Source organism: Lissotriton vulgaris, chromosome 1_1, assembly GCF_964263255.1.
Source record: "Lissotriton vulgaris chromosome 1_1, aLisVul1.2, whole genome shotgun sequence".
Classification (NCBI taxonomy): domain Eukaryota; kingdom Metazoa; phylum Chordata; class Amphibia; order Caudata; family Salamandridae; genus Lissotriton; species Lissotriton vulgaris.
In genome coordinates this window covers 1,873,104,689-1,873,129,200 of record NC_141685.1, presented here as the reverse complement: position 1 = coordinate 1,873,129,200, position 24,512 = coordinate 1,873,104,689, and the positions used below count along the sequence as shown (strand labels likewise).

Here is a 24,512-nt window from a genome sequence, read left to right as displayed (position 1 = left end):
TAGGGCCTTTGTTTTGAGCAATACGGTGTGCATAGCAGAGAGTCTTGAATATGATTCTCTCTTTAATAGGGAGCCAGTGAAGCTTGGCAAGTGCATGTTTAGTAGATGATCTCCGAGGGAGACAGAGCACCAGTCGTGCTGCTGAGTTCTGTATGCATTGTAACTGGTGCAGACCTTTTTGATTTAGACCGATTAGGAGAACATTGCCATAGTCCAAATGAGGAGATATTAATGCATGGACAATGGTTTTTCTCGCTTCGGTTGGCAGAAGGTCGAGTACTTTACCGAGTACTTTTAAGGTACCATAGCATTTGCTTGTGACTTTGTTCACCTGGGCTTTGCCTGAGAGGTCGGCGTCAAGCATGACTCCGAGGTTTTTCACCTTCTCCACAGGCCGAGGTAAATCTCCTAGTTCGCTAGGCCACCATGCATGGGACCAGACAGAAGCATCTTTCCCTACTATCAGTACCTCAGTTTTATCTCCGTTTAAACGGAGACAGTTGGTGTTCATCCACTTCGCTATTGATAGCATACAATTAGAGAAGTTGGAAGCTGAGTCTCTATTGTCTGGCGTTATTTTGAACACCAACTGGGTGTCGTCAGCATAACGGACAATGCCCACTCCAAATTCCTCCGCAATGTGTGCCAGGGGTTCCATGTAGATGTTGAATAAAGTAGGGCTCAAACTAGAGCCATGTGGAACCCCATGGCTCACGCTGCGAGGAGATGACTTAAAGGGTGGGCAGTGAAGTTGGAAGGTTCTGTCAGTGAGGTAGGACTGGAACCAGGTGAGAGCTGGGCCTTTTACTCTCATGTCTGAGAGCCGAGACAGCAGCGTTGAGTGCAGCACGGTATCAAACGCTGCACTCAAGTCCAGTAGGACCAAAGCTGCTGTCTCTCCCTCATCCACTATCTTCCGAACCTGTTCGGTAGAATACAGAACAGCTGATTCGGTTGAATGACCCGATCTGAACCCTGACTGAGAGGGGTGGAGGAGTGATTCCTTCTCTAAGAACTCCATAAGTTGAAGATTGGCCACCTTTTCTATGACTTTGGCACAGAAAGGGAGGAACGAAATTGGCCTTAAGTTTTGGAGCTGAGTAATTGGGATATTAGGTTTTTTTTTTTAGTGGTATTACCTGGGCAGATTTCCAGTTTTTCAGGACATGACCTTCTTGGAATGATAGAGTGATCATGTTACGTATTTGATCCAATAGTAAGTTTTCCATGACTGCTTTGTACTGTTCCGGAGGGCAGGCATCCATAGGGGAGCCTGAACAAATACTATTTATGATCTTCGCTAATTCCGGTTTGTTGGGGGTCCTGAAGTTGGTAAAAAGGGATTTGTGGGAAGAGGAATCTGGATTAGCTACCTTGTTTTTATCTGTCCTGGTACTGCTAGGAAAGGTGGCATGAATTTTTTCTACCTTCTCCACGAATAAATCAGCTATCTGGTCGCATATCACTGTGAAGTAGATGTCTTTAGTATCCAGGCGGGAGGAGATAGTGATTTCTCTGTATATGCCGAATAGTTCCTTTGTAGGGTTTTTAGATTCTACAATTCTGCTTTTGTAGTAGAAGCTTTTCTCTAGTCTTACCAGTTTTTGGTATTTTTTCAGCTCGCTTCTATAATTTTCTTTGAGTTCTGGAGTGTAGTTTTTCCTCCACTTTCGTTCTATGGATTTACATAGTGCTTTCGCCTTTTTAAGTTTTTTAGAGAACCAGGGGGCATTTTTAGTTTGTCGAGCTGGTGGTTTGGTAGTCCATGGAGCAATTTTGTCTAACGCTTTAGTTATCCATGATTCAAAGTTATCCCATATTTCCTGTAGGGAGTTTCCTGTTAAAGGGGTGTGTTCGGTAAGTTCCTGTGTCAGCAGTTCAGGGGTGCATTTTTTAAAATTACGGCGTCTGTAGGGAGGCATTTTGGCATGAGTATTGATGATACATTTTCTGACTATCTTAAATGGCACCATACTATGGTCAGACCATATTAGTGGGATAGGTGGAAAAATATTTACGCCTTCCCAGTTAGTAAATATGGGGTCTAATAAATGCCCTTGTTGATGAGTGGGCGGAGTGGAGAGAAGTTTAAGATCCACTGCGTTGAAAGCATTCAGTAAGAGTTGAGCTTCCTTGGAGTGGCTATCCTCTAGATGGATATTGAGGTCGCCAAGTATGGTGACATTTTTATATCTGATGGCAAGCTGAGTAGCCAGTTCAATAAGTTGGCTACAGAAGGATAGCGCTGCTCCAGGGGGTCTATATATAAGTAAGCCCGTGATTGTGTTGGTAGCATCTAATTTTATGGTGAATCTGCCGCATTCACTGTCCGCAATTTTTAGTTCGTTTAATGTACATTCTAGTTCTTTTTTACATATCATTGCCAGTCCTCCCCCCCCCTTTTCCTCGGACGGTCGATTCTCAGAAGGCAGTAGTTATTCGGTATGGCCTCTAAGATCTCCGGAGAGGAAGCTTCATCTAACCATGTTTCAGTGAGAAACAAGGTGTCCAGATCTTCGTTAATCAGCAAGTCATTAATTTCAATTCTATGCTTAGGAAAAGACCTGCAGTTCAGTGATGCCATATTAAGGGACAGCATTTTATTAGTGGTAGGGGTAATTATGGGAAGTGATTGATGGCATATGTTGCATTGAGCGGGTAAAGACACCGGGTCTATAGAGTGCAAGCAACTACAGGATAGTGGCTTACCAAGTTTCAGCAGGTCGACATTAGAATAATGACGGCGGTGAGTCTTATTGGTGTGTGGCTCTACAGGTGGTGAGGTGCCAGACGTATGGAGTCCAGCCCCGCGCCCCGTTCGATCGCGGACGGGCGCAGACGGGCTGGACTCCGGCTTGACTCCGGCGCGCGATCGGCGCGCCCGCAATGCGCGTCCGCTGTGCGGAGCCATGTACGTATGTTTTTATAACGTCGTCCGAGCGACGTTCCCAGCGAGCCCACACTAAGATGGCCGCTGTTGTAATCACCCAGTCCCTAGAGATGACGGGCCTTCAATCGGCCACACCCCCAGAGAGAGTCCGAGCAAGTAGGCTGCTCTTAACTGGGAAACAGAAAGAATTACCAGGTACAATGCACCTTTCCTCGTAAATGGTTGTGGGCTTCATTCACTGACAGTATTTAAATTCTACAATGCCAGAGTAGTAAGATCGCGCCTAGTATTTCAGCGCGAGGGGAAGGGAAAGGACACACAGGGAAATTCAGCAATCGGCAATTTTAAAATCAGCAAGGTTAAAAACGCATAACCTCCCGGCTCAAGCCTCAGGAGAGAAAGCAAGCAGTCAGGCAGACCCAGGCTCAGCAGCCTTAGGCTCGCTATACAGGAGGTCGTTCTCCCAGTACACAAAATGTGACCCTGACTGATCACCTGAGGATTGGGCTGAGGCCTGCTGCCTCATGCCCACAAGAGAAGGGCACACTTTCTGTTCCGCACAGAATTCCTCACTGGAGGGACCACCATCCTGCTGCCAATGGGTCAGCTCGGGCAGGTCTCCCAGTTCGGCAATTTGTTCCCCTGTGGGCTCCAGGGCATCCCCCTCAGGGTCTACCTCCTCCTGGACCACGGGAACTATGGGGGATGGTTTCCCGCGCCCCCTGCCTCTTCTCTTCACAGCTGGGTCCTGGGCCATACTTTCAGGCTCCGGGACCCCATCAACACCTTTACTCGCTGTCATTGATCGAGTGGTCGCACACACCCACTCTGGCACACCCAACATTTTCAAGTGCGCCTCTCTCTCCACCTTAGCCCAAGGGGAGTCTTCTAAATCATTGCCCAGGAGACAATCGACAGGCATGGCGGGCCTCACAGCAACCTGAAGAGTACCTGAAACTCCCCCCCCATTCAAAGGTAACCTGAGCTACCTCACACTCTTTCTGGGAGTTGTCAGCAGCTATCACAGGGTAGAATGCGTGGGGAACCACCTGCTCTCTGGACACTAAGTGACACTTGACAGCTGTCGCACTCGCTCCGGTGTCTCTGAGAGCTTCCACTCTATGGCCATTAATGATCACCCACTGCCTATATTTACTAGTGTTACTAGGCAGAGGGGGTGGAGGGACCATTTGCATGTCTCCTAGCGAGACCAGGGACATTTCTGCGGGACCCCTCCCCCCATGGACAACCATCTCCTCCCCTCACAGGGCTACACTCGCCAACTGACCGGGGGGGCGCGCGGCGGTGCATTCGAATCCTTTTTGGGACACTGGGGGACATAAAACCGGTGTCCCACCTGCCCACAACCGTAGCAGGTTAGGGGGCCCCTATAAACAGGTTTACCTGTCGGGCCCCTGGCTTCTTCTCAGGGGGAGACTGGGAACCTTTCCCTTGGTTCCCTTGGGGATTACTTTGGGGCCCTTTCTGAGACTCCTTCCGTTTACCCTTGTCCCCCCCACTCTTCTGCTGGGGACCCTGCCCACCTTTGGCTGAGTCTCCCACTGGACCCTTGTGGATCCTGGTACTGACCCAGCGGTCCGCCTCCTCAGCAAGTTTTCTAGGGTTAGATATCTTGCTATCAATAAGGTGCTGGCGCAGCTCTGGAAAACAGTTACTAGACAAATGCTCCAAAGCAAACAAATCATAAAGAGCTTCATAACTTTCCACTTTGCTGCCCTTTACCCAACCATCCATGGCTCTGCAAAAATAAGACACATATTCAACCCACGTCGTACCAGGCAACTTCTTACATTCTCTAAAAGCTTGTCTGTACTTCTCGGGGGTTAGGCCATACCGCAACATTAAAGCATCTTTCATATGAGCATACGACATTCTATCCTCAACAGGCATGTCTAACAGGGTATCTCTCCCCTCATTCACAAAGCGACCCCACAACCCCGCTCCCCAATTCTTCTCAGGGACCTGGTGGGCCAACAATGCTAACTCATATGCTTTAAACCACTGACCAATATCTTCGTTCCTATGATAATCTTTTATCACATCTTTGGGAAAGTAAAACTTACTTTCTGCAGGCACAGATGGGATGCTGCCACCAGAGGGATTCAACTCTAACTTCTTAGCTTGGATCTCCAATTCCCTCAACTTGGTATCACGCTCCAAAGCTAACTTCTCTCTTTCAAAATCTAACCTTTTGGTCTCCAAATCAGCTTCTCTTCTACCTCTTGCATTTTCTAACTCCAACTGCCCATTTATCTTTAGCCTTGCCATTTCCATGTTGTATGCACGCTCCTTCGCCCTTTCTTCTCGTTCTTCAGGGGAAAGACCTTTGGAGGAAACACTGCTTCCGGGAGAGGACTCAGGCCCATTCGCTGGTGCCTCCTCTTCCCCTTCCACTGGCGGTACCACCACCGGATCAGTAGGATCTCTGGACTCCAACCAGGCCTGCAATGCTTTGACATATCCATCCTTTCTCGAGAGGCCTGTGGTAGGAACTTGGAACTGCTCGCAAAAGTATTGCAGCTGCTTCTTCCAGTATGTCTTCAGCTTCTTCCTATCAAATTCCTCCACAGCAACAACAGGGGTAGTGACTCCGGTGTCACTCATGGTCAAAACTGGCAGTGTCCGAAAAAAATCAAGCTTCAGAAAGCGGAGAACCAAAAATAGGATCCTTCCTAATTAGATTGTGACTGCGCTATGGTCTGCTTTCACTATGTAGCGCACACTAATCACTGCACATGGGTCATAAATGCAAAGTTCAAATCCCACTGCTGCCACCAAGGTTAGAACCAGCTGTCTCTATTTGGCAGAGGTATACACTTCTGACAAATAGGGACACACCTTTTCTAGTCAGGGCAAGGGGATCACACCCTTTGATAACCCCTGCTCACCCCCTCTGTAGCTTGGCAGAGCAGATAGGCTCATCTCGGAGGCTGTGCGTTAAGCATTTATGACCACATACAGTAATAAAGTGAATGCACTACGAATGGACACGACAGTAGTATTATAAAAATAAAGATTTTTATAGAAGGCTTAGCACAAGACCAAATAACGACAACAATGTACACAATCTTAATAAATACTCTGGGAAGGGAAAAATAGTTAAAAGGTAGTTTCTTCTTTAGCACAAAGTCTTTAGTATCAAGCAAATCTTCTTCTTGGAAACACAGTTCTTAGCAACAGGGTAACTCACACGGGAGCTACACGACGTCGAGGCAAAGTTAATCCAAAGGTTCGGCGTCGACCGCGAGGAGCGCTACGTCGAGCCCGGAGTCACACGGACCCCCAACAACACAGTACCTTGGAAAATGAAGCACACGATGATCAGCGGCGTCGAGCAATCTGGCGTCGCGTCTTCGGTGTCGATCAGGCCTCAGCAGGCGTCGTTGTCGGGGATGCAGTTGCAAAGTGTGAGCAGCGCTCACGGCGTCGAGAGGGCACGAGGGCGATGCGATCAGCAGCGGTGGAGACACGAGGTCCTTTGGAGCTGGAGCCGAACTCGCTACTCACTGGCGTTGCTGCTGGCGTCGATCGGGCCCGGCGGCCGGCGTCGAGGAAGCGGGACACTGGAGCCGATACTCACTATGTCGAGCTGGATTCGGCGACGTCCGTCGGCGTCGAGATTGCTGGTTCTTTCAGAGGTGCTGGATTCACAGGTTCCAGCAAATAGCACTTTAAGCAGATGAAGTCCTTTAGCCCTGTGACTTCAGCAGGAGACTGGCACTCTTCCAGTCCTTGGAGATTTTCTTAGCAAGCGTGAGAGTACACACACAGTTCCTCTCTCCTGGTTCCTTGGCAAAAATAAAGAAGCACTGCAGGATTCCCCCCAGCAAACAGCACACTGGCAGAAGGGGTAGGCAAGTCCTCAGATCAGCAGGCCTCTTGTCCTTGGTTACAGGGTTCCTTGTCAGAAGTGATCTAAATTCTTGGTTCAGGTGTCCTTCTCTTATACCCCTTTTCGGCTTTGATCCCTTTGTCCATGCAGGGGAATTTCCCAACATCCTGGGTCTGTTGTGGGTGGAGCCAGGCAGAAGCACCTGGCCTATTCATTGCGCAGGGCTGGGTCCTCAGACGCCCAGCAGGAGGTGGAGCCAGCATTGACACTGGCAGGAGCAGAGCTATCGGCCTCCTGGCAGGAGGTGGGGCTAGGATCGTCCATGGCAGGCACAGAGCCATCAGCCGCTTGGCAGGAGGTGGAGCCAGCAGTGTATCAGGCAGGGCAGGCTATCAGCAACTACTCTCCCCCTACTCTCAACGCAAATGTCCCACTCATCCCACACTGACTCATCCAGACCTGTGGAGCCACCCAGCTCCTGTCACACCCACGCAAGACCAGCAGAAACCAGATATGGTTAGACAAGAAAATAGACACTTTCTAAAAGTGCTATTTTCAAACCCAGAGTCCAAAAACCATCCACACCAACGGATGCGTAATTAAACCCCGAGTTCAGGGATATCAAACTCGACATTGCACCATGCTCCCCGAGCCAGCTAGGATCATAGCATTAATAATCCCGGCGGCCCATCCTAACTAATGGAGAGCAGGCTACCTCGCAATAGTGAAGAACGAAGATGGCTGTAATTCACTATTAGGACATGCCAACTTGGTCAGGCGTGTCCTACCTTATACTTACAATGCACCCTGCCCGTGGGCCTACCATAGGGGTGACTAACATGAAGTCAAGGGAAGGTTTGAGGGGCTGGCAAGTAGGTATACTTGCGCAGCCTGCGTGACAGCACTAGGCTGCACGTGGGTCTCGCAATGACCGACCCGTAGACATTCTTTTACGAGGCCGCTCTTGTGGGTGGCACAACACGTGCTGCAAGCCCACGAGCAGCATTTGTATTTACAAGCCCCGGCACTCCTGGTGCACTAGACTAGGGACTGACAGTAAACCAAATAAGCCAAACATGGATACAATCGATACATCAATTTAACATAGGGAGCACTTGCGCTATGGCACCGATCAGCAGTGGCACAGCTCCCAAAGCATATACCAGCAAAAACTTAGTAAAACAGTGGAGGCAAACAGAAAAAATGGAGGAGAGACTTAAGCCAATGATGTCAGGTCTAACAGTATCATAATAGCATCCTGTGGCCAAAATGATTGCACGAGAGATATTGTGTTATTTCATGGATTAACAACGTACTAACAAGCGAGGAAACCCAGAAGATGGACACAAGATGAAATGCGCCATGGGTGTGTGAGCGAGGTGCGTACCTTTATGCCTATGCCTGACAACGGGGGAACACCATGTAGAGGTTAAGTGTCCATGCCAGACTTAGTTTTGTCACAGAGAAATGTTCCCAGGTTCGATGGTTCGGAAAAGACCATAGTCTGACCTTTGAGAAGAATTCTGAATTTTGAGGGACCCATAAACAAGTGTGAGACGGATATTTCAGAAAGTATTTTGCAGAGACCGAGAAAATCTTTTCTTCAAGCTACGGTGTATCTTGCGAAGTCTTGGGAAATTGAATTTTTGGCACTGTTCCACATTACAGTTTTATGTTTCCTCATGTGTGCAATAATGAGTTCTACATGTTGTAAGTGTTTCAAGATCATAGGTCTGGGCGATGAGACATTCCTAGGTTTGAAACTTGGAAAATGGTGGGCGTGTTCAGTCTCGAAGTCCTTGGGTAATGTTATGTTGAGTGTTGCAGGTATCCGTGATTCAACAAAGTTAATTGCGGAGTGCGATGCATCCTCAACTCCTTCCAGGATGCCACAGAAACAAAGGCTGCTTCTTCTGCTGTGGTCTTCCAGATCAGTAATTTTGCGCTATAGGGATATAATTGCTTTGGTCTATCTTTGAATTGCTTTGGTGTAGAGGTTACTGTTATCTTCCAAGGTACTGTTCTGGATTCCACATTATAAAGTGTGATGTTCAGTCCTTTCAATTCTTTCAGAATACCAGCAATCTCCACTTTGAGCAGGAGTATATTAATTATGGTTGGTGGTTTCACAATGTTATGGATTAAATTAAGTTTAAGTATGGCATCCAAAGTATTTGAGATATTACTTGCCGTTGATAGGTGATTTAGAGACTAAAGGATCTTGTTTTGTCATCTTTGTCTTTATGACCCTTCCCATCTGCCATGGTAGCTGTAGTATTTGGACTTTCAAGTAGCCAGGTTGCTATTTAGGCAGGCAAACTGGTAGAGAAGCTTGTGGGAGACTAGAGAGAAATCGTGCTGAAATTGGGAGTCACCCATGAAGATAATAATTGCAGTCTGTGCTTTTCGTTATCACAGGTAGAAGTTGCGATTCTGTGGTTAGCTGAAATTCTAAGAAGCTGAAAAACGAGCAGCTGAAGATGGCAGAAAAGTTCAGAATTTAAGCGTCACAGGAGTGTGCAGCTCAACACTACCACACGTACACCAACAAACCTGAACTGCGATCACGGGCACAAGCCAAGGGCTTTAGAGAAGAACAATGGAGGGTAGGTTCCAGCAGTAATGCAGGTACACATGTTGCAGAGGATGTGCTAATGTACTAAATTGACTTCAGGACATAAAAGCTACAGTGCAGCGTGCTCCTGTACAGCACATTTGGCCCAGCAGTGACGGAGCACTGAAGCAGAGGAGCGTCGCCAACATGAGTGGGGAGCGTCGCACCACCGTCTAGAGGAGTAGTCAGTCACTCCTGCGATCAGATGCATCCTGCAAGATATTCAGGACTGCAAAGGTTTTTAATGAAGTGGCATACACCAAATAGAATTACGGTGCATGGCCAATGTACACCGCACTCTCAAGGCTTCAGCTTCAATCAGCTCAGTGGCCTCCCCTTGCTCCACAAACATGAGCTCCTATATTCTGTAGTAATCCACTTACAGGGATAATGAGCTCAGAGGGATGGTGGTGCCCAGCGCAAGGCAAGAGGAAGCTCGTTTTTTCTGATGAAGATGGGGGAATTACTGTTGGGGGAAGAGGAGTGCTTTGTAAATGAGCAGCACTATTTTCCTACTAGGTCCAAAGGAAAAAGGCATCCAGCGCCATTGAGTGGATTTGCCCTATCAGAGCAACTCCCTATGTAGTTAGTCAGCATTATTGCTGGATTAATGGGAAGAAATTGATAGAGAGAGCAGAGGACTCTGCAGAGCTCACAAGAGAGCAGTAATCTTGCTCAGGCTCCAGACCACACCCAAGGTTGGCATCTGTTTGGTAATGAATTAGGATACTTTTGAGTCTTTGTTGTAAATTTACATTATTAATCTCCAAAACTTTAAAGCTCTCTTTCGATTTACCAATAGAGACCTTCTAGTAAGGACACTACTGTATGTAGACTACATAAAAGGATTTGGGTACATTAATTGGCCAAGAGGTATCTCCTACCTTCGAGAAGTTTCCCCTTCTTACGCGGGATAAAATGATCAGCTTCATGAGTTCCATCAAGTCTGGGGCCCCCTCCGACCCCATACCCCCTGGGAACATCAACAAGCTTGCCAATCAGGTGGCTGGGCCACTTAAAGATCTACTGAACCAAACACTGAGTTAGGGAAATACCCTGACATCTGGAAAAAGGCATCTATTCTTCCTCTGGTGAAGAAACCCTCCCTGGACCCCAAGCTGGTGGACAGTTATAGACCAATTTCTCATCTCTCGTTTCCAGCTAAGGTGTTGGAGAAGGCCATGCATGCAGAAATTCTAACCTTTCTGGACGCCCATCATTTGCTGGATCCCGCTCAACATGGGTTTAGAGTGAACCACTGCACTGAGTCCGCACTGGTGGCTGCATTGGAGGACAGAGTGAGGGTCGACAGGGGCGGCAGAGCGGCACTAATCCTACCCGATCTCTCTGCCGCCTTTGATACGGTCCACCATGTGCTTCTTAGGAAACGTCTGCACTCCTTGGGCTTCAGGAGCATAGCATTATCTCTGCCGAGTTATTTTCTTGAAAAGAGGCAACAATGGATCGAGTTGGGAGAGGTAAAATATAGCCCCTTTTCCCTCCCATGTGGGGTGCCGCAGGGTTCGGCACTCAGCTCTACTCTCTTCAACGTGTATGTCACCCCTCTGGTAGAGTTTATTCTAAGCTTCGGACTGACTGTACTATTGTACGCAGACTACACACAGATAGTGCGGTCTGTCATCTCAATTTGAAAATGATGCCAACATAGTCTGCAGTTGTACGACAGCAGTGGCAGGCTGGATGAAGGAGAACGGTCTTAAATTAAATTCGGATAAAACTGAGGTATTGCTCTTTGGGAATAAGACCACCTTCTGGAATCCACCCTGGTGGCCCCAGGAGCTGGGAGAACTACCTAAGCCAGTTCAGAAGGCTAAAAACTTGGGAGCTATCTTTGACACCAGATTATGCTTCGATGATCAATGCAGTGACCTCAGGAGCTACTTTATGTTACGGGTCCTCAAAAAATCCTTCCTTTCATTCCAACCGATCTTCAGAAGACCATAATGTTGGCCCTCATTGGTTCTAAGCTAGACTCTGCAATGCACTTTATCTAGGCACCTCGAAATATCTGAAAAAAATTGCAGTCTCTACAAAATGCAGTGGCCGGAACCCTTCTAAATATCCCTAAGTTTAAACCAGTCTGTCATCTATTACACGGCCTTCACTGGCTACTAGTAGAGAAGAGAATCTCATTTAAAACTCTGTGCTTAATGCACAAGGCTCTCCACGGTACTGGCCCCCTATATTTCCAGGAGCATTGTACCTGTATGCGCCCAGTAGAGCACTTAGATCTAGCTCATTGCATAAACTGGGGCGGCACAGCACTAAACTTTCAGGGGGGAAAGTTATGGAATTCCCTTCCTCTTGCCCTCTGATCCCAACACAGCCTGCAGCTCTTCAGAAAGCAGCTAAAGACTTGGCTTTTACCACCGGTAAATAACAAGTGCTCATAGACCTACTGTGGTGATGCGCCCTCCGCAGTCCTTGATCCGCCTAGCGCTAAGACACTTTCGGGTATTGTGGGCTCTAGAAAATTATTTCATTCAATCAATCTCTACAAATTAACTTACACCAAGACATTTTGATTGTAATAGTTTTTAGGTTATGCAATATAACCTCACTGCCAACATGAAAATAAAGGCGATGGCCCCATTTCACTTGAGTAAATGAATTTATCTTCTGATTTCCTTACATATGCCCTTAGCGTGTGGCCAGAAATGATGTCTTAATGACGTCGTAATGTCTTTACATTGGAAATGTATCTCTAGTCACTGTACCAGGATGCCTAGAAAGGACTTGTATGCATTTATGCAGTGCAATTCGTCTTAAGGTAAAAATGATGTAAATAAGTGAACTTTTAAGGCTTCTCACCAAGAGGAATTGATAGTTTCCCTTCCAGGGTGGATGGCCCGGTTATTTCCTTACCTAGAGACTGCATTGGAGTATAAACATTACTGTGCTCTTCCAAGCATCAAGGACTACATTCATTGGGTCTGGATTCTTCGTTGCGTGTTCTCTCTGAAGGAGACTCTTTAGAAGATGGCAGCATATAAAAATGTGGCCTCATGGTTCCTAGCTAATGCTGAACTTCCATTCATTATCAAATCTCTGAATTTAGTGTTTCAAGTTTATAGAATACTCAACTTCACGGAAAGTCCTTCCTGTAGAATGCTTTGCTACATGCTGTAACGCCTCAAAAAATGCTCCTTTGATACAAACAAGTAGCCAAGGACCAGTGAAAAAGCTTTGAGGATGACAGGCATGATTTTAAAGCCTTGTACGTTGAATGGAATAAGTAGTAGGTATCTCAGTGATGGCTCCTTTTTCGGTCAACTGTATCTTTCCACAACCCTTACTCCCTCCTCCTCTCAATTGCTTCCGTGTCTTAAAAGTACACCCCTGAACCTTCCTCCCACCTTTCATAACTGCCCGTCCCTGACCAACACTCCACCTACAGCCTTCTAACCCATTAGCTCTAGGTCCCCCTCCACCTCACCAACCCCTTTAATATGCTACACTTAGTTCTCCATGTATTTCCCATTTTTTACCTCTCCTTCCCCAACCTCTACATTTGCCTTTAGAAGTTTTCTTCACTGCCTCCTGTTCTCCCATTCTCTTCCTCCAATACCACCCTTCCTGTACTTTGGTAGCAACCCACCCTATGCTTATTCACATCACATACTTCGACATCTCCCTACCACCCTGCACCTCTACTGTGACCATAATACTTTCTATTTCACCAATATATTATGCCTCTTACACTTTACCTTCTGTCGATCCCCTTCCACATCTCCCAGCATTCCCTTACCAAACATTTATCCCTCTACAGCCACCTCCCTTTCTGCCCGACCACCTCCCTCCTCACACCTTGGCTACACCAGCCCACACTTCAGCCTCCACTTGCCCATGCTTCAGCCATCATCTGCCAGCACCTCAACCACTCCCACCCACACTAGTCACCACCTTTCCAGACGTCTCATTTTCTCTCTCAACCGCTCTTCCTCTCCCAATTTGGTTTCCAACTAGAAATAACAAATTTTATCCGGCACGGCTACCCCTTCCCCATACCTCATCCACTTCCTCCCCACACATCTGCCACTTCCTCCCCACACATCAGTCAATCCCTTCTCATATCGCACCCTGTCCCTTCTTTCCTCTACAGCTTCCCCCATGTAACTTAACTCTCTACCCACTGACACATCAACCTCTTACTTCACTTACCAATCTTTAATTTCCTCCCACTTACTATTTCATCTCTAACATACCGTCTTTCCATCCATGTACTCCCCGCTCTCTCCCTCCTCTTTCAATCCACTATGTTTGCCTGGGGTTTCCATTTAGTAGAAGCATTTATAACACTATCACCTGCCAACTGAAATCTCTCAATTCTCTTTGATATTGCTAGCAAGACCTAAGCTCTTCAGAATATAAACAGAGCGCTTTCACAGGAGACAGCTGCATAATCATTTCAGTTACTCTCATTCATCTTTAAAATTGATGAATTCCGATGTTCTCATGGTCTGAGGATACAGTGAAAGTGTCACATTAAGTGTGAAATCAGTAGTATTGAGTAAACACGGAACAGTGGCAAAAAGTCACAAACATTATTACATTTAATAGGCACTATTAACTAATTAATAATGCCACTCTATGTGGTCCTAATCTATTAAAACAAATAATTATGCAATAACTGATGCTTATTATGTTAATATTCATGCTCTGCATTTTGCATATCATACCTGGTAATCGTTTTCAGCAGCTTCTATAATTTTGATAAATTCCTTAGCTGTTTGCGCTTCATTCTAGAGAAAAAACATTTTTTTTTTTAAAAGGCAACTCTTGCTTTTCTGAAGGATATTCTTTCTTTATATTTTTCGTTAGGTTTATGACACATTTATATAATACAGTAATCAATGTGGTTTGAACAACTGCTATTTGTTCCAATTAAAATGACTTTACATAACATCACAATTATGTTAAAAAAAAGTGCTAGCTGTAAAGACAAGGTGAACTATGTTACTGTCAATAACAAACACACTCTTCAATCAGGACCACTTATGCGCTGTTCAACAATTATCACATTGACTATCTTAGATCCTTTCACATTTAAACAATGACAATGCTGTGTCGGAGGACCTACCCCTCACTCTGCCCAGTCCCGGCAGAGTGAGGAGTACGTCCTCCTACATCTCACGGGGAAGACACACCACTGCACCCTTTCAGTGTCAACACCTGCCGGAACACGTTGATATGAGCCATTGATCCCAGTGGGGTTGACCTCCTAGATTGACAGGTACCACACTTAGGGTGCTGTGTGTGGTCTATCACTCTCGCTACATTGGACCACCATTGACAGTGTAGATAGAACTTATTACTGGTCCTGATGAATTGCTGGCTAACTGACATTTAGGCAAGAAACAGGTTGACCTTGGAGCGCAGGACCCTGTAGCATTACAGCAGGGGAGCGCCACACTTAGTTTTAACCAGGATAGGGGCCACACTCATTAAAGTAGTTTTGATTGGACGTCTACTTCCTGTTTTAGCCTCACTTTCTCCACATATACACTCACCAGGCCCTTCACACGCACTGAAACTTACGGCAAGGAATAACAGATTTCCGCCAAAGAGCCCCTTCAAGGGTGCCAGTCGGGTATTGCAGTGCCGACCAGATAAGGAGCAGACCCGATGATGAAGCTTGACACCTAGCTGGCTGCATGTGTGAGGGTCCTTATTCCGAAATCCCCCTCCTACATCTAGCTATCATGTGAGCTCTGTCTCCCTTATGCAACATGTACTGTTCAGTCAGGAACTGCATACCCTTTTGCAGTGATTAATTGTTGGGCATGTATGCTAGAACTGGTGAAAAAAAAGCCCTAAGTAGACTATGCTGTGTACAACCCAAGTAATATTTTCAAATGTGTAAACCCATAAAAAAAGACGGGAAGACTTCAAAAAAGAAGAAACAGAGGAATCATTATAGTTAAAAATAGTTAAAAAACGTCATGCACTGTTCCTAAAGCCTAAAAGTCACCTTGATTACTTCTGCAGTTTAAATATCATATAGCACTACAAATATTGTATGTGTTTTCAACAACTAATACAAACGTTAAAAGGTTAAAGAGGCAATGTCAGAAAATAAAAATATAACAAATGCAATGAAAGCACAGCAAACTGTTAATATCGGAACAACTTTATACATTATGAATTTCAAAGATTTCAGGTCACACTGCTAGCCAAGAATTGGCAATGCCAATAGGTCTGGCTTTAAAGGAATCATATATGGTAATATAAAGCATTACACTTGAATAATACGAGAAAAGATATATCTGTGTGGAAGCAAAGAACAGTCAAGTAATATTGGTGTAGTTTAAGAGGTCAGGTGACAGTTGCACTGTCAAGCTAGACCTAAAACTCCATGTAGGTGAATGACTTCCCTCTATGCTATTGCCAGAGAAAAACAAATTATCTAGTTATCTAAGATACTTTATTAGTATTCCAATGTCATGTGTGTGCCCCTGAAAATTCACGCTTACAGAGATAAAAATTAACAATATTATCACAGCTGTTAGGAGGACAAGCACTATTTTGTGGAAGCTCATAACTTCTGCCTAATCAAAATATGTACTCCTGGCTCCCACTGCTCCCTCTGCTGCCCTGCAAGACAGACCATGAAGAGAATTGACAAACCATATGTTCAAAGCTGGTAGTTCAAGGAGCAGAATAATGTATTATATAGTGATCCAAGCCTAACCGATGCTTATAGTTTAGAGGCTTAATATTGAGGTGTGTGTAAAACCTCGTCAGCAGTCTTCAGAGCGCTTTGGGTTCCAAGAGAAACCAATGAAGCATTGGAGCACAGGAAGATGGTCACAATCTATCCTCCTACTTTTTAGGAGAATCTGGAGAAACCCAGAAATATTTTGGGTTACCAAGGTGAAATTACATTCTAAACAGTCATTGGACTCCAATGATAACGTTTCTTCGAGTTACAAATTGTCAAAAGCAATTGGTTATATAAAAATAATTAAGCCTCTGCCCGCACCATTACCGGCCAAAATTGTTTTAATTAAATTAACTGAATACTCATCCAGGGATACCTAAAAAGGGCAATATATATCTGAGGAGAGAGACACAGACACTCCTTTCCACTACTGTGTCTATATATTCTCAATCTTTTCTTAACAAACTCAAAAATAAAGCAGAGATTATTTTAGTTTGGATCTCCACTATTAATAAAAACAAATTTGGAGAACAGTTCCATCATGTACACATTTGTAATCTTAACATTGTATTGGCGGTGCAGATATGTTTTTTCCCAGAATGGAATTTTTACCTAAGGCAAGATATTCATTTTGATAGTACACAACTCCATTACAAGAAAATTTTAATTTGGACCAATAAGCGAATTACTACAGACCTAATATTATATTTGCCCACAACTGCCAACTTTGTGCTGTTTTGGCCAATACCTGTAGTTTTGTCAATGCCATACATTAAATGTCTGTGGGCATCAAAGGAAATGTAAAGCCTTTTCTGCTTAATTTTTAGGATTTGCCATGAAATTTAAAGTAGAAAACATGGGTGCGGGTAAAACTAACATATCGTTATGCAGAATTACGAATCTTCTACAGATATTTCCATTTTATTCAAGGACTCTGCACAAAGAGCTGATTGCTACTGAAAATCTACGTGTGCACCTGGATGGCCCCATTTAGCCTTCATAAAGAGAGTAAGTGTTAAACAATGGTTATTGGTGAAACCTGTAAAAGATCATTTGAAATGCTACACAACTGGCACTGGATTTCCATTTAGTAACAGAACAATCTTTTTTTGTAGGAGGTCTAACCACTTTAACAAAATCCATACATTTAACTGCAAATAAACAAAGTCAAGGATCTAAAGAGCGAGATCATCAGATTGAAATTCTGTTCTGGCAAATAAGACTGCTGTGTTGAAATAGTAAATCTGGAAGGAATGGGAGCTTGCAATGTGGCTAAACTGACATCTGTAAAGATTATGTGAACTAAGGCTGCTGTGCACAGGTGAGAGCAATCACAATTATAGTAATTGATTTCGTACACATTTTCGAACCACATACAGACGGAGTTGAGTGCCAGAGAAGGAAAAGCATAAGCAAATGTCCTTGACCAATTTATCCAGAACACATGCAAGAGATGTGAATACCGCAAGGCAGTGATTCCCAAACTTTAGGACCACTGCCCACTTTTTAGCACAATAACTTTTGCGACCAACCTAGCTTTAATGAACATGAAGCTGGAGATTTTTTAAGGTAACTAATACATTGTGTGGTAGGGCATTATTTGCGGAAAGCACATTTTCATTGAAATGTTCACTAAATCGGCACAGAAATACAGTTTTACTTATAAAACTATGTTGCACCCTAATGATATGTGGAAATCGGGTTTCAGCGATTATTATTTGTGCATAATCAAGTAAAGCATCTTGGTTCGCTCTGATCCAAGTAAAATATTTGTTTCCGACACACATCAAAATTACCAAATATGTGCTTTATTTTGCATTCCTGACCGCAGAATCTGTGCCATTTACAGGTATTACATGTTGTTGCGTGTTAGGAAAAAATGACATCCTTTCACACTTCATGTACCCCAGCAAGAACATCATATAATCTACTTTATTTTCTCTGATTGCAAAATAAGAGGACTTCGTATACACCAGTCGTCGTATGGAAAAGTAAGCAGCAGAAGACATAGCCTGACATTTGGCCTGAATCTTGAATTAAACAGCAAATGTGACATGATAAATACAGAATTTTATGGCATCTTTATTTATTGCCTGGACTTTGGCAATTCACCAAAAATCGGCCTGCAGTGTAGGTAACACTGCAATGAGGTTTAGTTTTAGCATTTTCTGTTGTCACTGTCAAGGATAAATCTTTTTGTAGTATGCTCCGCCTGAAGTATGTTTGTAACACTTATGACTTGACTTCCCACTAACATGTTCTGCCAACAGCAGAAGGTGAATCCCAAAATGATTTGAGAACTTTTGACACATGAAGCAAATTGGTACCATTCTGCTTCTGAATGTAATAAATGGTCGTCATGTTGTCTGTTCAAATAAACACCACCTTTGCTTGAAGAAGTGTCTGAAACAGTTTGAGGGCTTGGTACACTGCTGTTCACTCTTGCACACCGAGTCCACTGTGGTCCCCCTACTCCCTGGGCTGGGAGATGCATCGAGGGCGCCCCTCCAACTCGTAGTGTGCATTACCTTCCCGGAGGGTCTGCAAATCATCGGACCTTTAAGGAACCGATTATTCCACCATAGCAACCTATGCCTAACCATGGGCGCTTCCCACTGGCTTGCTAAATACTCTAGTAAGGAACTTCTTGGAGGAGGCATATAAAGAACCAACAGAATACATGAAGTCATCATTGTTAAAAGTTTCATCACCTTCCTCACTGTCAGAGACTCATGATTGGTAAAGAGGAATCGTTCATTGTAGGATGTGTTACACCTACGTACAGCTGTGTTAAGTACCAGATAATTTAGCATCAGCAGAGGTTGGGAATGGGATTTATTCCGGTTGAAAACATCTAGACTTGGCTACAAAGTCACTTTCTTGTGTGCGTCAGGCATTGGCGAGCTTGGTGCTTAATTTGTAAAAGAAGGTGTGCTGGTGACAAAAACTTTACTCAGAAGCATGTGACTGGTTTGCATGCACATTGCCCCATAGTCCCAAATTCACCTCATGCCTTTTTATTCAACTACCAGGCACTCTCTGCCCCTTTAGGTCACACTCTTGCAGATTCCTGCTTTCTCACGTTGTGTTTTTTTTTTTCGTCTTTCACTTCCACTTTCTTTCCGCTGTGTGTTTTTTTCCTCTCTTGCTCACAGTAAATATCTGATGCAGAAAAATATGTGCCGGATGCCCAAACATGAGTGCCGGAGGCCCCTTATGGGCTAAAATTAAGCATTGTTTGACCTATCTTTCCCTTTACTAACCAGTCATCTAGAAAAGCTAACATGAAAGATTTGACTCTGCGGATTTATTGCTACCACGGCCAGACATTTGGTAAATCTTTTGGGAGCAGATTTCACTCCAGACTTTGTGATAGCTAGAAAACATTTCATATTTAAATATATTGATTTGGACATTGTAGGTTCATCAAGTTGAGAAAATAGGATTTTTTTCCCGGTCCATTATGATCATGTTATCGTGTCTTCTTACAGTCGTTTATCATTCGGAAGTGCATTTTCTGTTGAGTCGTTTTTCAGTACTAGTATGCAGAGGAAGTATGCAGAGTACTCTCCTGTGCCGCTTTGGCTGAAGGCACACAAGCAATTTAAATCCTTTATGGCATCCTTTTGATAGCAGAGGCAAGTGTTCCATGATTTTATGTTAGCAAACTAGGATGTGTGCAGGCAATTGTTATAACTTGATGAAATATCTACTCTTTTCTTTTTAGATAGCATCCATCTGTTTATTTTTTTCAAAAATTAGGAAATCTATTTATCTTTACTTTCATGGTGTCCTAGATTCTGGGATTATAATGCTGTTTTTTGGAAGAGAAGGCCCTTCCTTGCCTTGTGGAATTTTGTAAGGGATCATGACCAGCCTCGAAAACTGTGTTTGAAGTAACTGCCACTGCAAATACTGGTATTGGTGAGTAGAGATGACGCTGGAATGACTTGTTTGATTGGCATGGTAGTCTTCCAGAACCAATTGGACTCCTTCACTACTGGCTGTGAAAGGGAGAGCTCTGCTTGTGTAATGCTCTAATGGGTTATGCATTGTTGAGCCTCAACATATATTTATCTCTTGAAGCATTTAGTCAAACTGTGGGCCGAATAAGTGCTTATTTAGAGAAGTGTATTTGAACAGGTTCCTTCCCATTGCTAAAGCTTTTTCTGGTCAATACCCTGTCTATCTGCAGATTCCTCACTTTTAACATATCCCTGACACTAGACTAGATCAGGAGAATTCTTCGAGCATGCTCCTGGCATGGCAACGGTGCTGCCCAGTGGCTCTGCAGTAAGCAGTAAGCAGTAAGCAGTAAGCAGTAAGCAGTAAGCAGTAACGACGCCATACCACCCCGGAAGAGATGGAGCGGACCCACATGTAAATATCCCCCTTGCATGATGACATCAATTTCTTGTACCTTTCTTCTTCTGGGCACTCAAATATGGAGAGTAGAATAACTTGTCTGAGAAAGTTTGCTGAATTCCTAACGTGAGACGTTTTAAATTTAAAATAGGCCACCACGGAGAGTGTTACTGAAGTTAAATAATATCTTCTGATGGATTATTCTAACCACAGACTCCTCAACTTAGGAATAGATACCACAGTAGTATCTTGTGAAGGGTCTGGGGAATAGCCTTAGACCAAAAAGCCCAGCAGACCAAAGTGGGTAAATTGATGACCTCTCCTGATCAGACTGTCAAGGCAGTATCGTTTCGTGCACATAGGCACCGATGCCCATATCACAGCCTTGCAGAAGTCCAGATCAGGCACACCTTGCGCCAATGCCATTCTAGTGCAGCGGGGTAATTTTCATAAATGTCCAGGGGTAGTGATCGGTTGTATGCAGTTGTGTTTTGTGGCAAAGGACAGGCTTTTGTGAGAGCTTAAGTTGGGACACATGGCATTGTGGGGTGGGTAGTTATTAGGACGATTGCCAAGAGGTTGAGGGTGTACTATTGGTTGATTGAAGGAGGAGGGGCATTGGTTCGGGGTTGAAAAGCGAAGAATGTGCAGAAAGGCAGGTGCCGTAATTTAGTAGCAGTTTGGTATGGAGGATGAATATGAAGGAACACAAAGGTATGTGTGCAGGCGGGTGCTTTTTGAAGTGGGGTACCGAAGTACATGAAAACGGTGTTGGCTGTCATTATGGGTTGGAATTACTGTCGGGAAGCATAGAGGTGGTTATATGAAGAACTGGGATGAAGGGATCCCCGGCACATTGTTTGGGTAACCGAAGGTTACTGTTTTAGAGGGAATGCGTAGTTCAAGGGCTAGTTGCTATGGCATGGATCTGAAATGTTGAATGTTTTGAAAAATAAGTACACAGTGCACGTTTTGATGGTTTGAAGTTGCAACCTATTTGACACATGTTTTTTTATTTATAGTGAAACCCCTGAAGAAGAGCTCAGAAAAGCTCGAAATGCATTGGGTATTAAACGATTCACTTTCGAGAATGTTTTATGTTTGTTCGGTGTGCCAAGAAAAAGGTTTGGTGTAGCATATCTGTGGCATGAGAAGCAGTTCAAACATTTTATCTCACGTGTGATTTATCAACAGAAATAAATGGAATCATAAATCTTCAAGAGTACATGGATTAATTTGTTGAATTTTGAAAAATTAACATTCAACGCAAGTAAATCGCTGTGCGCCCGCGTAAGGAACGTTATTTACGATCCATTTTCCCAAAAGGTCTAATCAAGCGTGAACTAGGGCGGATCACGCAACCGGGCTGCACGCTGAACCGTGTCTAGGAATGAACAGCAATAGAAATGGAATCACCACGGTGTGCACAGTAGCTCTTTATTGGAAACACCTTGAGCCAATGCCATTCTAGTGTCCTTGTTCCTAGTAGAATGAGCCCACAGGCGTTCTGGGGCCAGTTTGTCTAGTGTACAGCAGATTTTAATGCAGAGAATTATCCACTTTAACAGGGTCCGGTTTAGGAGCCCTAAACTTTCTGTGCACCAGAAAACTCACAAGGACCTGATAATTGATGTAATACTCCCTTGTGCCGCTGATGTAAAAGCTCAGCGCACTCTTAGGGTCTATGCGATGGAGCCACTCTTCCTCTTTTGCGAGGTGAGGTCGGTCAAAAACTATGGCAGAGTGATGGATTGGGCTACATGGTAGTGAGTCAAAACTTTTTGGTAGGACGGACACCCAAATACTCATTAACGATTTGTTTGAAAGTACATAGCGGAGGGCAGTTGCAAAAAACCCCTTTAGAGTGCACGCTTGCACGGCCGCCCATCTTAATTTGTGATGCTTTGCATACAACCATTTGGAGTGCGCACACTTAAGTCAGGATCGCTCCCTCGTTTGTTTGTGTGTGCTTATAATTTATTTTTCCCTGAGTTCAGTATTTCTTTTACTTAAACTGTAAATGTAAAATAAGATTTGGAAATGAAAAGCAGCATGGTTAGTTTAAAAAATCTCCTGAGTAAAACTTTCCACCCTATTTAAATTTCAAAGTGAGTTTTCCTGACTGCTTTGGAATGGTGACATTTGTCGTGAAAGTAGTTTCGTTGCAAAGAGAAAATGTACTCATATGTTTAATTCTTAATGAGATGCTTAGATACGGCTCTTCATTTAAGCCTTTCCAAAAACAAGCAGAACTAGGACACTATCGGGGCAGATTTGAACTTTTAAGATACTATCGGTTTTTTGCAAGGTATTGTAGATTATGTATTTGTGCTTGCTGCTGTCAATGTTTGTTGTAATATCAGGGCAATATGCAGTAAAAATCGTCCCACCAGCCCTTAAAACAGACCCACAAACATGGTTAAGAATGGGGTATATGACCAGGGTCACACTGGCCGATATATGGCAATCAGACAGTGTGTGGCCCATTTCTTCAGTGGATCGCAGGCCATTGTTTGGGTGGATGGATTGTGGGCCTGTTTTAAGGTATGGTGGGCCTGTTTTTAGTATTGATTTAGCATGCTCTATGAAAAGTATACACGGTCGTGTCACAAATGCTGGGTCCAATATGGCTGTGATAGGCTCTGAAATTTTATTTTCACTAGGCAACTGCCTTATATAATAGCCGTAGTAGTAGAGAGCGCCTTTGTGAGTGGCTCTGTCAGAGCGGTTTCTTGTGGAGCGCTAACATTTCTCGAGTTGGAAGCAGTTGCGCTTGGTGGTTCTAAGGCGTGGTGTGTACCCACTGGCTTGTTTTGAGGCTTTGTTGGTTTTTGCTTGTTTCAGTGGAGCGACTGTCCGAACATTTGGTGATCCAAGCTGAGAAATTCTGGATGGCCTGGTACAGGTTTACTGAGGTTTCCTGCTGGGTGGTGCTGAGGGTTTGTGTCCACTGTGTCCGTTACCTTACCCCAGCAACGGTGGGAGGAGCTGTGATGCTTGGCGACAGTACATTGAGCGTCTGAGACTGAAGTGTACAATGGCGTGGTCGATCCAGGTGAGTTCTGTGACATGGCTGAAATTGATTCTCTTGCTGGCTGTTAAGATGGTGTTGTGTATGTCCGGCTTTGTACTTTGGTTTGGTGACCAGTTGAGTGAGGCCGATGTTGTTCAAGTTCTCCAGGAGGGTGGTGGTGTTGGTGTCGTTGGCGTGAAAATTGAGTTCTAAGACGCAGTGATGGGAGTCTATGGCGAGTCACAGAAGGCCGTTTGGAGTCCTGGGTGTCTGTAGACAAGGGTGCCTCTTAGCGTGGTCTTGGCGTCAGTGTGAAGTAGGAAGTTGAGGTGTTCCATGAGAAGCGTGGGGCCGTTGTTAGTGACGGTGCATCGTATGATGTCCTTGAAGATGATCAGGAGTTTGTTATCAATCAGGAGTTTGTTAAAGCGCGACTACTCACCCGTGAGGGTCTCAAGGCGCTAGGGGTGGTGGGATACAGGTTCCATTCCATCAAGGAGGGGGTCTGTCGAAGAGCCAGGTTTTGAGGCTTCTTGCGAAGATGGGGAGCGATGTTGTCTGTCTGAGGTGGAGCGGAAGGGCGTTCCATGCTTTGGCCGCGAGGAAGGAGAAGGAGCGGCCTCCCGATCTGGTCTTTCTGGTGCGAGGGACCACGGAGTAGGAAAGCTGGGCTGATCGTAGGGTCCTTTGGGGTGCGTGGAATTTGAGCCGGCTGTTCAGGTATGCTGGTCCGGTGCCGTGGAGGGCCTTGTGTGTGTGGGTGAGCATCTTAAAGGTGATTCTCGCCTCGACGGGGAGCCAGTGGAGTGTGCGCAGGTGCTGGGAGATGTGGAGGTGTTTTGGCAGGTTGAGGACCAGTCTTGCGGCGGCGTTCTGGATGTTCTGTAGCTTGCGGATGAGGTTTTTGTTTATTCAGGCGTAGAGTGCGTTGCCGTAGTCGAGTCTGCTGGTGACAAGGGCGTGAGTGACTGTCTTTCGGTGTTCGGGGGGGATCCATTTGAAGGTCTTACGAAGAAGGCGGAGGGTGTGGAAGCAGGAAGATGAGAGAGTTGATCTGGCGGTCCATTTTGAGTTCGGAGTCCAGGGTGATTCCCA

At 44.8% G+C, this 24,512-nt stretch overlaps 1 protein-coding gene across 1 annotated transcript in view; it reads right to left on the bottom strand.

Annotated features, from left to right (window-relative positions):
• The window catches only part of CAPZA2 (capping actin protein of muscle Z-line subunit alpha 2), a 314,968-nt gene that overhangs the window by 25,349 nt on the left and 265,107 nt on the right, over window positions 1-24,512 (bottom strand). The window contains exon 9 of the mRNA XM_086919391.1: window positions 14,058-14,120. Coding sequence (XP_086775517.1) covers window positions 14,058-14,120 — 63 coding nt within the window. The remainder of the gene's footprint in view (window positions 1-14,057; window positions 14,121-24,512) is intronic.